The 15,699-nt window shown below is 49.6% G+C and overlaps 1 protein-coding gene across 1 annotated transcript in view; it reads right to left on the reverse strand.

Moving 5' to 3' along the window:
• Positions 1 to 298: 298 nt before the first annotated feature.
• Positions 299 to 15,699, reverse strand: part of LOC123998172 (sphingosine kinase 2-like) — a 29,627-nt gene continuing 14,226 nt past the window's right edge. The window contains 7 exon segments of the mRNA XM_046303170.1: positions 299 to 2,043; positions 2,448 to 2,807; positions 2,810 to 4,064; positions 4,911 to 5,114; positions 7,769 to 7,884; positions 8,068 to 8,177; positions 10,352 to 10,501. Coding sequence (XP_046159126.1) covers positions 1,981 to 2,043; positions 2,448 to 2,807; positions 2,810 to 4,064; positions 4,911 to 5,114; positions 7,769 to 7,884; positions 8,068 to 8,177; positions 10,352 to 10,501 — 2,258 coding nt within the window. The 3' untranslated portion in view covers positions 299 to 1,980.

A 15,699-nucleotide genomic window follows, 5' to 3' on the forward strand; every position in this document is an offset into this window, starting at 1 on the left:
GGTAAAATAAAAAAATGGTACCTTCAGGCATTTGGATATTGCTCCCCAAGGATGAAACAGACTTGTGGTCTACATTTCTTTTTGGCTGATTTCTTTTGATTTTCCCATGATGTTAAGAAAAGAGGCACTGAGTTTGAAGGTAGGCCTTGAAATACATCCACAGGTACACTTCCACTTGACTCAAATTATTAGCCTATCAGAAGCTTCTAAAGCAATGACATTATTTTCTGGAATTTTCCAAGCTGTTTAAAGGTACTGTCAACTTAGTGTATGTAAACTTCTGACCCACTGGAATTGTGATACAGTGAATTATAAGTGAAATAATCTGTCTGTAAACAATTGTTGAAAAACTATAGTTTAACAAATTTGTGGAGTGGTTGAAAAACTAAATTTTAATGACTCCAACCTAAGTGTATTTAAACTTCAGTCTTCAACTTTATAGGCTACATCCCATTGAGAAATCAATTTCTGAAATGTAAGCTATGATTTGAGTTGGGAGGCACAGCCTCGTCTGTGATTTACTGAGTTTATGTTGTCTGTTTAAGATTATAACTGTCTCCTATGGAAACGATCTGCTTGTCATGTGGTAAATAACACCAGCAAGACAAGTACATCTTGTTCCTTTAAACAGCAATCTTTATCTAAGAGATAGAATACAATCGAGGGTTGATTTTCTGCAGCTGCATAACACTTCAGAATCTACTCACAATTATATCAATTCAAATCAACTACAAAAGAGGTATGTAGTAAAAAGGCAGTTTACACATGTGGAACTAGTGACTATTTGCTGAAAACAACCAGCATTCTGGGTCTTTGTGAGACTTTCAGAGGATTCTGTGACAACATACATGAAACTTGATCAAGCAACAGTCTCGTGTTCACTGTGTTGCAACTTCATAATCTAGCATCATCATCATGCACCCTTTTTGCTAAGAAAAACAGGCAAATGCACTATACACCATGATGGCTAATGTTCAACAGTCCCGTCTATCCTTCTGTTGTGGAATACCCGTGTAAAAGGACTCAATGAGCTTTATATTTATTTCAGTGTTGATCTAACTTTACTGGTTTATTCTAGGAGTAATCATCTCCATGGGATTGCTAATAAAATTCATTTGTTCACAGATATTTCATACACACCAATACAAACCTAACACCACAGTATGCTCATCAGCTTTGCTTTGTTTTGTTTTTCCTGTAGTGGACGGTTCCTTCTGATGGGAGGAGCTATAGGAGGACAGGCTCATGGCCGGAATGGAATAAATAGAACGGAGTCAAACATGTGGTTTTGTATGGGTTTGATACCGTTCCATTAATTCTATTCCAGTCTTTACAATGAGCCCGTCCTCCTATAGCTCCTCCCACCAGCCTCTGGTGAATGGAGATTTGTGGAGTCGCAGGTTTAGGCTTCTTATACAAGACAGAAAGGGCAAAGTCACAGGAGTTGTACTTTAAGGCATTACAGGGAAGGACGGAGGTTCCAATACGGAAGGGGATCTACATTTGCATGAGGGTGTGGCTCCCTCTGAAAAGTTCTAGAACTGTTCTAGGACAGCTTTGATAGAGAACAAAGACATCTGAAATGTGCATCTCTGCATGCCATTTGTGCATACTAGAATGTATACACCACACACATGCACCGAATACACACTCCCCCATACACATTCAACGTGTCCCCCCCTCTTTAGTTCCCATGGCTATGCAGGTACAGGCTTCTCAGGATAAACGGAGTGGAATCCAACAGCTGTGCAACAAAGCTCGTTTTCATCCGTTTTTAAAATTCTCTATTAATCCCTCGGCTTGCGTCCTGCACCGCCGCTCTGCTCAGCAGGTGATCCCTTCCATTAAACCCTAGAAATTATTTTTGCTATTTTCAGTCTGAGGCTTTTTTCTCCTCTTTCTCTGTGAAAATAGATGGCAACAGAGATTATATAATTGGAGAGAGCGACGTATCAGCTGATCTGGTCAGCCAATCCCTTGTCAGAATCGGGTGATCTTCACTCCAGAGTCGCCGACAATGAGCCGGGACATAGAGGGATGGACCTGAGGGAGACAAACCGATAGAATGATTAGTATAATACTTTAGAGAAGGGAACTAAAGATAGGTATTAGAAGTGTATAATGTGGTTATTAATATACCAGAGAAAAGTCTAACAGCTTTTGTTGCACTGAAGTGATAGGCCATCATCAAGGGTTTAGTATAATACAGGCAGAATTCAGAGGGTAACATCGTACAAAAGACAATACACCAGTTCAGTACTATAGATGTGGAGTGGATTTACATGCACTTACGAGCTGGGATTGTTAGTGAAAATATTTATTTTAAAAAAGCTTTCGAAATCAGTTTTAAAATCTTAGCAACTGCTTTTATCTTCCAGTGAACATACACTTTACACACTCCCTCCAGCCCTCCCCACTCCACTTTCTCACTCCATCGCGCTCTCTACCTGTGCCTGCAGCGGGCCGTACGGCACCAGTTCCCCGTCCACAGTGAGTGTTCCTCGTGGGGAGAGGGGCTGCAGCCTGAAGGCCCTGGCTGGGACGTGGCTCACATAGGGGGAGCTGAGAGACAGGTGTGCCCCCCTCTCCATGGCTAGGAACAGACGGAGCAGGGTGGCTCTGGAGATCCCTGCCCGCACAAACGTCAGGTGGATCAGCCCATCGTCAAACCTGGCTTGGGGGGCGGCATGGAGGTCTGCCCCGAGATGGGACTGGTAGATGGCCAAAACAAGCACAAAGTCTCCCTCGATGGTCACCCAGTCCTGGGTCGGCAGGGCCTGGTCCAAGGGGGGCAGGAGGTCATCCCTGGGAGGGTTGAAAGGGAGTGAGACGGGGGGGCGGTTCTTGAGGGTCCGGCAGGCTCTGCAATGTCAAAGGTAAAGGTGGGGAGGGGGACTGGAGAGACGGGGAAGGGGAGGTGGAGTTGGGGGTGTTGGGGCGCGGAACGAGGTAGGAGGAGGAATGGGGGAGGCACAGGACGGGGAGGAAGGGGGCGTGGGAGAGAGGGAGAGGGACAGGGAGGGGAGTTTAGGGGTAGGGAGTTGGAGTGGGGGTGGTGGAGAAGGGATAAGGGTCTGGGGCGGGATGTGTTCTGGTCCAAAGATTTGGGCTTGAAGGAGAAAGGAGAGTGTCTGAAGGGAGAGGATATGGTGAGGGCTCTCTCCCGGGCGATGTCCAGTGGGTAAGCTTCTCTCTGGAAGTATGTTCCGTTCAGATCCATCTCTTCTGCCCTGTACGAGGCTCCAGACACGGGGTCAGCCTCCTGGCTGAGGGGCTGGCTAAAGAAGGCGTTAGCTATCTGGCTGGAAGGGGCAGAGTTCTTCCTTAGAGCCAGTCTGGTCTGCTGGAGGTTGTCAGGGTACGAGTAACACCCCTCTGGGTCCTCGTTGGCCTCTCGCCCCATGTCCACCCCGTACCCCTCTCCAACCTCCTTCGCTTCCATCACTCCATCCATTGAGCCGCTGCAGCCTTCCCCATTCCTCACTCTCTCCTCTATATCCTCTATCACCCCTGAGTCCTGCTCCACCGTGCCGTCTTCTCTTTCCTCATCTGGCCTTTCTTCCGTGTTCCCCGTCATCCCATCCTCCCTTCCCATCCTGCAATCATCCCTTTCATTCGACTCCGAACTCGTTCCAGATCTCTCCGAACTTGTCCCTGACCTCCCCGCCTCACCCTCCTCCATCTCTCTCTCTCTATCTTCTGCCAAGCTACTCGCCCTGACCACCCCCGTTCCCCCTCCCCTGGCCCTCTCCCTCCTCCTCTCCCTCTCTCTCTGCCTCTCCATCTCTCTCTCCCTCTCCCTCTCCGTGTCTACCCTCCTCAGACTCCTCTGTTCGCTGAGGCCCATGTCAGAGCTGGTGCGTTGGATGGGGGTGTGGCAGAAGCCCTCCAGGCCCTCAGTGATGCTGCGGGACAGGGGTCTGCGCAGGGGTGGAGGGATGGCGTCTGGGGATGTGGCGACTATGGAGGGGGGCAGGTAGGACAGACGGCCCTTATAGGAGCGCAGGGAGGCCAGGCGGACCAGAGTGCCCAGGGTGAACCGTGCCGACCCCAGACCCCGGTACCTGCAACATCACACCATTACAGCATTTAGTTACCAGGGCAACAACAGAGAACATAACACAATACTTAGGAATAAGAGTGATCAAGGAGGTACAGTGAAAGATTGCATGTACTTAATTTAAGGATGAGTGACCGAAGGCAAGCGCCCTGTCCCGTCACCCTGGAAGCCTCTTCCCCAGAGTTAAAGAACCGAATCACGTTCTGCCCATGTGTTAGTTTACACACATCCACCTCCCTTCACATTTCTCACTTTACGTAGCCTCTTCTGAACCCTTCCTATCAACCTTTTTGATATAAATGACAGTCTACATCTCTGCCTCAAATTTCTGAACAGCTGATGTAAAACCTGCAGCTATTTGAACCAACATTCCAAATAAATATAAATATTTATAGTATGTTAATTTAGGATATAGGCTACAAATTTGTCTGTTGTAACTAAGAATATTGCAGTAGCACATGTAGGAAGCTGTCTACACATTGTATTGGGGCAAAAACAATCTACATTTCAATCCACAAATCACGTACAAGTGTAATTTCGCTTCTCAATGATCATGCAAGTACGGCACGATTTGACAATGACTGAAATTTGCCCGAGTAGCCTGTTCCACTTCTGGGCAGCCGACCATTCAGCTACTACGTTGACTGCCTCCTGCTTAGCCAATGTTCGCAATGATGATGGAAAAAAACTGCCCTTCAGTACTGCTTGTGTTTGATAAGCTGTGTCAGCAGAGGGAGCAGTAAAATAGAGAATCCCGCACATGTGCAGAAGCTTTGGGTGTTTAGCTATCGGGAAGAGGTCTCCAGATTACTCGGCACCGCAACCACGCCATAAACTTAAACACACACACCTCTCACTCTCAATGTCCACATCAGACACAAAGCCCCAGGCCACAGACAGGAAGGAAAACATCCTTCTGGGAAGACCCGGGCGGCCATTTTGAGAAGGGGCGGGGCTGGTTGTCACAGAGACCAAATCCATGGGCTTGACTCCGCCACGGCAGAGCTGAAAACAGCAGTTGAGGAGGAGAGGCTCCCGAAGGCACATGTCATAACTAGGACGAAGAGAAAAGTAAGAGGGAAACAGTGGATGGAAGAGAATGGAGAAAGGGTGAGAATGTGGAGAGGGAGAGGATTGGAACATACAGAGAGGAAAGGTGAGAGGGGAGAGGAAATTAATACTGTGTAAAATAAGTTAACATAATGTTTATGACATACACTATCAGTGAATGTTACATAGGTGTCCCAAAAAAAACATCATAAAGAAAACACAAGAGATAAGGAGAGAGATGAAAGAACAGACTGTACTATTATCGAATGGACTCATTTATCGATGTGTCTTCCAGAGACAAAGGAGAGAAATCTAGAAATAACAGGACAAAGGAGAGAAATCTAGGAGAAAGAGGGAGAAATAACAGGACATGAAGTAGAGGGGAGGGAAAAGTGGGGGTAGGAGAAAGAGGGAGGGAAAAGTGGGGGTAGGAGAAAGAGGGAGGGAAAAGTGGGGGTAGGAGAAAGAGGGAGGGAATAGTGGGGGTAGGAGAAAGAGGGAGGGGAATAGTGGGGGTAGGAGAAAGAGGGAGGGAGGGAGGGAGTGGGGGTAGGGAGAAAGGGAGGGAAAAGTGGGGGTAGGAGAAAGAGGGAGGGAGTAGTGGGGGTAGGAGGAGGGAGGGAAAGTGGGGGAGGGAGGGAAAAGTGGGGGAGGGAATAGTGGGGGTAGTGGGGGTAGGAGAAAGAGGGAGGGGAGTGGGGGGAGAAAGAGGGAGGGAATAGTGGGGGTAGGAGAAAGAGGGAGGGAGTAGGAGAAAGAGGGAGGGGGGGGGAAAAGTGGGGGTAGGAGAAAGAGGGAGGGAAAAGGAGGGAGAGGAAGGGAGGAAAGGGAGGAAAGAGAGAATTTCTCTATCAGTCTCAGTCTTGATGATTCGTTGAAACAGCTGATAAAACAATATGAGAGGCATAAGGATTAGTTGAAGATGCTAAAGTCTACAGTACTTTAATAAGGTCAACACATCAAGAAACTGAAGTCTACTACTGCAATGTAATAGGGCCAATGGGCTGTACATCAAGAAACTAAAGTCTACTACTGCAATGTAATAGGGCCAATGGGCTGTACATCAAGAAACTAAAGTCTAAAGGTTGACCGTGATTAGAATTAAGGTTGGGTGATATTTGGGGAGACCTCTTCTACGATATGCTACTCCAAATATTGTGATATCCGATAGAATCGTTTGGCGACTTTTAAATTTCCTCTTTTTTATTTAACTTTTAACTTTTGGGGCGGCAGGTAGCCTAGTGGTTAGTGTTGGGCCAGTAACCGAAAGGTTGTTGGATCGAATCCCCGAGCTGACACGGTAAAAGTCTGTCGTTCTGCCCGACCAAGGCAGTTAACCCACTGTTCCCTGGTAGGCCATCATTGTAAATAATAATTTGTTCTTAACCGACTTGCCTAGTTAAATAAAGGTTAATTTAAAAAATGTGTCAAGTCAGTTAAGAACAAATTCTTATTTACAATGACGGTCTACCCTGGACAAATCCTCCCAAACCGGACGACACTGGGCTATTGTGCACCGCCCTATGGGACTTCCGATCACAGCCGGTTGTGATACAGCCTGGAATCGAACCACTCGGGAGCCACCAATATTGACTAGATAATTCCAGACTGTGCAAGTTTTGTCCTTATATGATTATATGATCACATTCTCATGAAATAACCTTAGTAAGGCAAAAAAATAAGTCTTCATTTATTTAGACTTCATTATCAACATATTGTTGCAGCCTAACTTATAAGACTGCACCGTTCGATTTTTAAAGTTCAAATACAGAAGTCTTGCATATCCCGATACACCTACCATCTTGGACTTCCCGATACACCTACCATCTTGGACTTCCCGATACACCTACCATCTTGGACTTCCCGATACACCTACCATCTTGGACTTCCCGATACACCTACCATCTTGGACTTCCCGATACACCTACCATCTTGGACTTACACCTACCATCCGATACACCTACCATCTTGGACTTCCCGATACACCTACCATCTTGGACTTCCCGATACACCTACCATCTTGGACTTCCCGATACACCTACCATCTTGGACTTCACAATACACCTACCATCTTGGACTTCACAATACACCTACCATCTTGGACTTCACAATACACCTACCATCTTGGACTTCACAATACACCTACCATCTTGGACTTCACAATACACCTACCATCTTGGACTTCACAATACACCTACCATCTTGGACTTCACAATACACCTACCATCTTGGACTTCACAATACACCTACCATCTTGGACTTCACAATACAGCTACCATCTTGGACTTCACAATACACCTACCATCTTGGACTTCACAATACAGCTACCATCTTGGACTTCACAATACAGCTACCATCTTGGACTTCACAATACAGCTACCATCTTGGACTTCACAATACAGCTACCATCTTGGACTTCACAATACAGCTACCATCTTGGACTTCACAATACAGCTACCATCTTGGACTTCACAATGAACTGAACTGGAATAACCTATTCATTCATTTCAATGCTTCTACTAGTATCTCCAGCATTCTCACCATTAATCGAACAAGAAATTCTAAAATATTGCATGTTTATGTTTGAATCAGTCTCATATCTCTGGTCAAGTCATCACATGTGTCACATAGCTGGTTGGATGTGTGTGTGTGACCCACCCCGCATGGTGGTTGATGGAGCCAGCCAGGGCATTTCCAGAGCCACAGGGAAGGATACCTACAGGTGTCTTTATTGCTAGTTCCCAGTCTGGACGCTCCATCAAACCATTGATCACCTGGAGGGAGAAAAGCAGAGCAGAGTCACACACACACACACACACACACACACACACACACACACACACACACACACACACACACACACACACACACACACACACACACACACACACACACACACACACACACACACACACACACACATCTCACACACACATGACACACAGGGACACATCAACTCTCTGGCATGATTCTGTGCTCAGCAGGCCATCTCCAGAGACGATGATGATGCCGTCCCATTGAGGCAGGGAGATCTCTTTGATCAACTCTCTGGCATGATTCTGTCGCTCTGAGAAGAAAAGGAGACGTGTTGTTAGGAGGTTGCACCCATGTGTGTGTGATACCGGTTAACGACTGAGGTTGCAGAGCTGATGTTACGGTGTGTGTTACCTGTCTGTATCAGGTTGTCTGTATCAGGTTGTAGCTGATGTTAGTTACCTGTCTGTATCAGGTTGTAGAGCTAACATTACGGTGTGTGTTACCTGTCTGTATCAGGTTGCAGAGCTGACGTTACGGTGTGTGTTACCTGTCTGTTAGGTTGTAGCTGATGTTACGGTGTGTGTTACCTGTCTGTATCAGGTTGTAGCTGATGTTAGTTACCTGCTGAGCTGGATTGCGTTGTATCAGGTTGTAGAGCTAACGTTACGGTGTGCGTTACCTGTCTGTATCAGGTTGTAGCTGATGTTACGGTGTGTGTTACCTGTCTGTATCAGGTTGTAGCTGATGTTACGGTGTGTGTTACCTGTCTGTATCAGGTTGTAGAGCTAACATTACGGTGTGTGTTACCTGTCTGTTACCTGTCTGTATCAGGTTGTCTGCTGAGCTGACATTACGGTGTGTGTTACCTGTCTGTATCAGGTTGCAGAGCTGTGTTACGGTGTGTGTTACCTGTCTGTATCAGGTTGTAGCTGAGCTGATGTTACGGTGTGTGTTACCTGTCTGTATCAGGTTGCAGAGCTATCGGTGTTGTTACCTGTCTGTATCAGGTTGTAGCTGATGTTACGGTGTGTGTTACCTGTCTGTATCAGGTTGTAGCTGATGTTACGGTGTGTGTTACCTGTCTGTATCAGGTTGTAGAGCTAACATTACGGTGTGTGTTACCTGTCTGTATCAGGTTGCAGAGCTGATGTTACGGTGTGTGTTACCTGTCTGTATCAGGTTGTAGCTGATATTACGGTGTGTGTTACCTGTCTGTATCAGGTTGTAGAGCTGACGTTACGGTGTGTGTTACCTGTCTGTATCAGGTTGTAGCTGATGTTACGGTGTGTGTTACCTGTCTGTATCAGGTTGTAGAGCTAACATTACGGTGTGTGTTACCTGTCTGTATCAGGTTGCAGAGCTGACGTTACGGTGTGTGTTACCTGTCTGTATCAGGTTGTAGCTGATGTTACGGTGTGTGTTACCTGTCTGTATCAGGTTGTAGCTGATGTTACGGTGTGTGTTACCTGTCTGTATCAGGTTGTAGAGCTGACATTACGGTGTGTGTTACCTGTCTGTATCAGGTTGTAGAGCTGACATTACGGTGTGTGTTACCTGTCTGTATCAGGTTGTAGCTGATGTTACGGTGTGTGTTACCTGTCTGTATCAGGTTGTAGCTGATGTTACGGTGTGTGTTACCTGTCTGTATCAGGTTGCAGAGCTGACGTTACGGTGTGTGTTACCTGTCTGTATCAGGTTGTAGCTGATGTTACGGTGTGTGTTACCTGTCTGTATTAGGTTGTAGCTGATGTTACGGTGTGTGTTACCTGTCTGTATTAGGTTGTAGCTGATGTTATGGTGTGTGTTACCGGTCTGTATCAGGTTGCAGAGCTGACATTACGGTGTGTGTTACCTGTCTGTATCAGGTTGTAGCTGACGTTACGGTGTGTGTTACCTGTCTTTATCAGGTTGCAGCTGACGTTACGGTGTGTGTTACCTGCCTGTATCAGGTTGTAGCTGACATTACAGTGTGTGTTACCTGTCTGTATCAGGTTGCAGATGACGTTACTGTGTGTGTTACACGTCTGTATCAGGTTGTAGAGCTGACATTACGGTGTGTGTTACCTGTCTGTATCAGGTTGTAGAGCTGACATTACGGTGTGTGTTACCTGTCTGTATTAGGTTGTAGCTGATGTTACGGTGTGTGTTACCTGTCTGTATCAGGTTGTAGCTGATGTTACGGTGTGTGTTACCTGTCTGTATTAGGTTGTAGCTGATGTTACGGTGTGTGTTACCTGTCTGTATCAGGTTGTAGCTGATGTTACGGTGTGTTTTATCTGTCTGTATCAGGTTGTAGCTGATGTTACAGTGTGTTACCTGTCTGTATCAGGTTGTAGCTGACATTACGGTATGTGTTACCTGTCTGTATCAGGTCGTAGCTGACATTACAGTGTGTGTTACCTGTCTGTATCAGGTTGTAGCTGATGTTACGGTGTGTGTTACCTGTCTGTATCAGGTCGTAGCTGACATTACGGTGTGTGTTACCTGTCTGTATCAGGTTGTAGCTGATGTTAGCCTCTCTGATCATTGGCAGGATGTGCGTCTGACACCACTGCATAGCCTGGCCTCTCCCACTGAAGGGGTTCACCAATAGCAGCAGCCTTCGGGGACGGGGCAGTAGACGTTTGACAATTTCTGAGGGAAAGCAGCCAATCATTAGAAACAAATTGATTGATTGTTCTATCAAAAATAGAATGCTTCATCTTCACAGTGTTCAAGAGAACAACAAACGTACGTGATGCCATAAAGCTGGGTTTCCCAAACTCAGTCCTGGGACCCCCTCCGGGTGCATGTTTTAGTTTTGTCCTAGCACTACACAGCTGATTCAAATAATCACCTCAAGCTTTGATTATTTGGGGAGGACCGAGTATGGGAAACCTTGCCATAAAGCACAGTGTTTCCCACCCTTATACCTTGAGTGTATCTGTGACAAGGCAAACCTCTTTCAGCTCATCTCAAAGGGACTATCTCTGACCAGATAAGTAATAATGATTCCATTTGACTAATGGCTCTACATAATTACATCTTGTAGAATGAAAAGGCCCTAAAGGCCCAGGACAGGAAACAAGGTACTTAACTGAACACTTCAGTGTTTAGTCTTCCACAAAACACCTGGTAATAACAAGCAGAGCCCTATCTACACAGCAGCACCTACTGTATAGGGTTGAAGTGGACCAAACACTAACTGCACACATCTCTGACTAAAGCCATTATAGAAGCAGAACCAGCAGCTAGGAGGTTGTCTAATTCACACTGCAGAGGAGAGCAACAGACTCGACAGAGTACAAGGAGTTAGAGAGATAAGGAGAGAGAGATAAGAGAGGAGACAGATAAGAGTGGAGAAAGAGTTAGACAGGGAGATAGTAGACAGACTTACAGACATACAGAGTGGAGACAGAGTTAGACAGGGAGATAGTAGACAGACTTACAGAGTGGAGACAGAGTTAGACAGGGAGATAGTAGACAGACTTACAGACATACAGAGTGGAGACAGAGTTACAGACATACAGAGTGGAGAAAGAGTTACAGACATACAGAGTGGAGAAAGAGTTACAGACAGAGTGGAGAAAGAGTTACAGACAGAGTGGAGAAAGAGTTACAGACAGAGTGGAGAAAGAGTTAGAGAGAGAGTAGACTGAGTTAGACAGACATACAGAGTGGAGACAGTTACAGACAGAGGGTAAACAGTGGTGTTGATATTTGAGAGGGAGAGCAGGAGAGAGAGCAGGCCTTGTGGGTGGAAGGAGGCAGAGAGCCTTGTGGGTGAGGGGTGGGAGTTAGTTGGGGACAGTGTGGAGAAAGGGGTAGTAACTGGGAAAGGAGAAAGAGGGAGGACATTGAAAGAGGAAGATAAAGAAATGCAGACAGCAGGAAGGAAGGAGGTACAAAACAAAAGAGGACAGAGGGCAGATCGATGGATGAGAGGAGACAGGAGGAGGAGAGGAGACTGAAAAAGGTGTAAAGACAGCAAGGATGAAAGACTATGGGGGGAGGATGCACAGACAGACACTGAGGGTGTAGACTAATGCACAGAGAAAGTGAGAAGAGTGTTTGGGAGAGAGAAAGGAGACAAGACAGAGAGATAATGAGCGAGGGAGAGTCAAAACAAATGGAAGAAAAGGGAATGTTGAAATGGATAATAGATGGGCTTTACGTAGGCCTTGGGGTTCTTTCAGGTCCTCAAAGTGCTAAAACAAGACAGCGATGTGAGAAAGGCTGACGATGGAAAAAGCAAAAAGGAGAGTGCAAGACAGAGGGACAGAGAGAGAGAAAGAAGGAGAGCATATACTGTATATAGATAGAAAGGACCACACAGGCTGTGGGTAAACAGTGGTGTTGATATTTGGACAGAAAGGGAGTTAGTTGGAAGGGAGGGAGGCCAGTGTTGGTGACGGGTGGGAGTTAGTGGGAAGGGAGGGAGGCCTTGTGGGTGAGGGGTGGGAGTTAGTTGGAAGGGAGGCAGGCCGTGTTGGTGAGGGGTGGGAGTTAGTTGGAAGGGGGGAGGCCGTGTTGGTGAGGCGTGGGAGTTAGTTGGAAGGGGGAGGCCGTGTTGGTGAGGGTGGGAGTTAGTTGGAAGTGGGAGGGAGGCCGTGTTGGTGAGGGGTGGGAGTTAGTGGGAAGGGAGGGAGGCCGTGTTGGTGAGGGGTGGGAGTTAGTGGGAAGGGAGGGAGGCCTTGTGGGTGAGGGGTGGGAGTTAGTTGGAAGGGAGGCAGGCCGTGTTGGTGAGGGGTGGGAGTTAGTTGGAGGCCGTCTTGGGAGTTAGTTGGAAGGGAGGCCGTGTTGGTGAGGGGTGGGAGTTAGTTGGAAGGGGAGGCCGTGTTGGTGAGGGTGGGAGTTAGTTGGAAGGGGGAGGCCGTGTTGGTGAGGGGTGGGAGTTAGTTGGAAGGGAGGGAGGCCGTGTTGGTGAGGGGTGGGAGTTAGTTGGAAGGAGGGAGGCCGTGTTGGTGAGGGTGGGAGTTAGTTGGAAGGGGAGGCCGTGTTGGTGAGGGGTGGGAGTTAGTTGGAAGGGGGAGGCCGTGTTGGTGAGGGTGGGAGTTAGTTGGAAGGGGGAGGCGTGTTGGTGAGGGGTGGGAGTTAGTTGGAAGGGGGGAGGCCGTGTTGGTGAGGGGTGGGAGTTAGTTGGAAGGGAGGAGGCCGTGGTTGGTGAGGCCGTCTTGGTGGGTGGGAGTTAGTTGGAAGGGAGGGAGGCCGTGTTGGTGAGGGGGGAGTTAGTGGGAAGGGAGGGAGGCCGTGTTGGTGAGGGGGTGGGAGTTAGTGGGAGTTAGTGGGAAGGGAGGGCTGTGTTGGTGAGGGGTGGGAGTTAGTTGGAAGGGAGGGAGGCCGTGTTGGTGAGGGGTGGGAGTTAGTTGGAAGGAGGGAGGGCCGTGTTGGTGAGGGGTGGGAGTTAGTTGGAAGGGGGAGGCCGTGTTGGTGAGGGGTGGGAGTTAGTTAGAAGAGAGGGAGGCCGTGTTGGTGAGGGGTGGGAGTTTGGAAGGGAGGGAGGTGTGTTGGTGAGGGGTGGGAGTTAGTTGGAAGGGAGGGAGGCCGTGTTGGTGAGGGGTGGGAGTTAGTTGGAAGGGAGGGAGGCCGTGTTGGTGAGGGGTGGGAGTTAGTTGGAAGGGAGGAGGCCGTGTTGGTGAGGGGTGGGAGTTAGTTGGAAGGGAGGAGGCCGTGTTGGTGAGGGGTGGGAGTTAGTTGGAAGGGAGGAGGCCGTGTTGGTGAGGGTGGGAGTTAGTTGGAAGGAGGGAGGCCGTGTTGGTGAGGGGTGGGAGTTAGTTGGAAGGGAGGGAGGCCGTGTTGGTGAGGGGTGGGAGTTAGTTGGAAGGGAGGGAGGCCGTGTTGGTGAGGGTGGGAGTTAGTTGGGAAGGGGGGAGGCCGTGTTGGTGAGGGTGGGAGTTAGTTGGAAGGGGAGGCCGTGTTGGGGAGTTAGTTGGGAAGGGGGAGGCCGTGTTGGTGAGGGGTGGGAGTTAGTTGGAAGGAGGAGGCCGTGTTGGTGAGGGTGGGAGTTAGTTGGAAGGGAGGAGTGTTGGTGACGGGTGGGAGTTAGGGAGGCCGTGTTGGTGAGGAGGTGGGAGTTAGTTGGAAGGGAGGGAGGCCGTGTTGGTGAGGGTGGGAGTTAGTTGGAAGGGAGGGAGGGTGGGAGTTGTTGGTGAGGGTGAGGGTGGGAGTTAGTGGGAAGGAGGGAGGCCGTGTTGGTGAGGGGTGGGAGTTAGTTGGAAGGGGGAGGCCGTGTTGGTGAGGGTGGGAGTTAGTTGGAAGGGAGGGAGGCCGTGTTGGTGAGGGGTGGGAGTTAGTTGGAAGGGAGGGAGGCCGTGTTGGTGAGGGTGGGAGTTAGTTGGAAGGGGGGAGGGAGGCCGTGTTGGTGAGGGGAGGCCGTGGGTGGGAGTTAGTTAGAAGGAGGGAGGCCGTGTTGGTGAGGGGTGGGAGTTAGTGAGAAGGAGGGAGGCCGTGTTGGTGAGGGGTGGGAGTTAGTGAGAAGGGAGGGAGGCCGTGTTGGTGAGGGTGGGAGTTAGTTGGAAGGGAGGGAGGCCGTGTTGGTGAGGGGTGGGAGTTAGTTGGAAGGGGGAGGCCGTGTTGGTGAGGGGTGGGAGTTAGTTGGAAGGGAGGGAGGCTGTGTTGGTGAGGGGTGGGAGTTAGTGGAGGGGGAGGCCGTGTTGGTGAGGGGTGGGAGTTAGTGGGAAGGAGGGAGGCTGTGTTGGTGAATGAAGGGGGAGTTAGGGGTGAGTTGGAAGGAGGGAGGCTGTGTTGGTAGTGTGAGGGGGGAGTTGAGTGAGAAGGGAGGGAGCCAGTGTTGGTGAGGGGTGGGAGTTAGTTGGAAGGGAGGAGGAGTGTTGGTGAGGGGTGGGAGTTAGTTGGAAGGAGGGAGGCCGTGTTGGTGAGGGGTGGGAGTTAGTTGGAAGGAGGGAGGCCGTGTTGGTGAGGGTGGGGGTGGGAGTTAGTTGGAAGGGAGGGAGGCCGTGTTGGTGAGTGGGGTGGGGGTGGGAGTTAGTTGGAAGGAGGGAGGCTGTCTTGGTGAGGGTGGGAGTTAGTTGGAAGGGAGGCTGTGTTGGGAGGTGGGGGCTGTGTTGGTGAGGGTGGGAGTTAGTTGGAAGGGAGGAGGCCGTGTTGGTGAGGGGTGGGAGTTAGTTGGAAGGGAGGAAGGCTGGTGGTGAGGGGTGGGAGTTAGTGGGAAGGGAGGGAGGCCGTGTTGGTGAGGGGTGGGAGTTAGTTGGAAGGGAGGAGGCCGTGGTGGTGAGGGGTGGGAGTTAGTTGGAAGGGAGGAAGGCCGTGGTGGTGAGGGGTGGGAGTTAGTGGGAAGGGAGGCTCTCTTGGTGAGGGCTGGGAGTTAGTTGGAAGGAAGGGAGGCCGTCTTGGTGAGAGGTGGGAGTTAGTGGGAAGGAGGGGGATGCTGTGTTGGTGAGGGTGGGAGTTAGTGGGAAGGGAGGCTGTCTTGGTGAGGGGTGGGGGTGGGAGTTAGTGGGAAGGAGGGAGGCTGTGTTGGTGAGGGGTGGGAGTTAGTGGGAAGGAGGGAGGCTGTGTTGGTGAGGGTGGGAGTTAGTTGGAAGGGAGGCTGTGTTGGTGAGGGGTGGGAGTTAGTTGGAAGGGAGGGAGGCCGTGTTGGTGAGGGGTGGGAGTTAGTTAGAAGGGAGGGAGGCCGTGTTGGTGAGGGGTGGGAGTTAGTTGGAAGGGAGGGAGGCCGTGTTGGTGAGGGGTGGGAGTTAGTTGAGAAGGGAGGGAGGCCGTGTTGGTGAGGGGTGGGAGTTAGTTGGAAGGGAGGGAGGCCGTGTTGGTGAGGGGTGGGAGTTAGTTGGAAGGAGGGAGGCCGTGTTGGTGAGGGTGGGAGTTAGTTGGAAGGGGGAGGCCGTGTTGGTGAG

The sequence above is a fragment of the Oncorhynchus gorbuscha genome, linkage group LG15, assembly GCF_021184085.1.
Source record: "Oncorhynchus gorbuscha isolate QuinsamMale2020 ecotype Even-year linkage group LG15, OgorEven_v1.0, whole genome shotgun sequence".
Classification (NCBI taxonomy): Eukaryota; Metazoa; Chordata; class Actinopteri; order Salmoniformes; family Salmonidae; genus Oncorhynchus; species Oncorhynchus gorbuscha.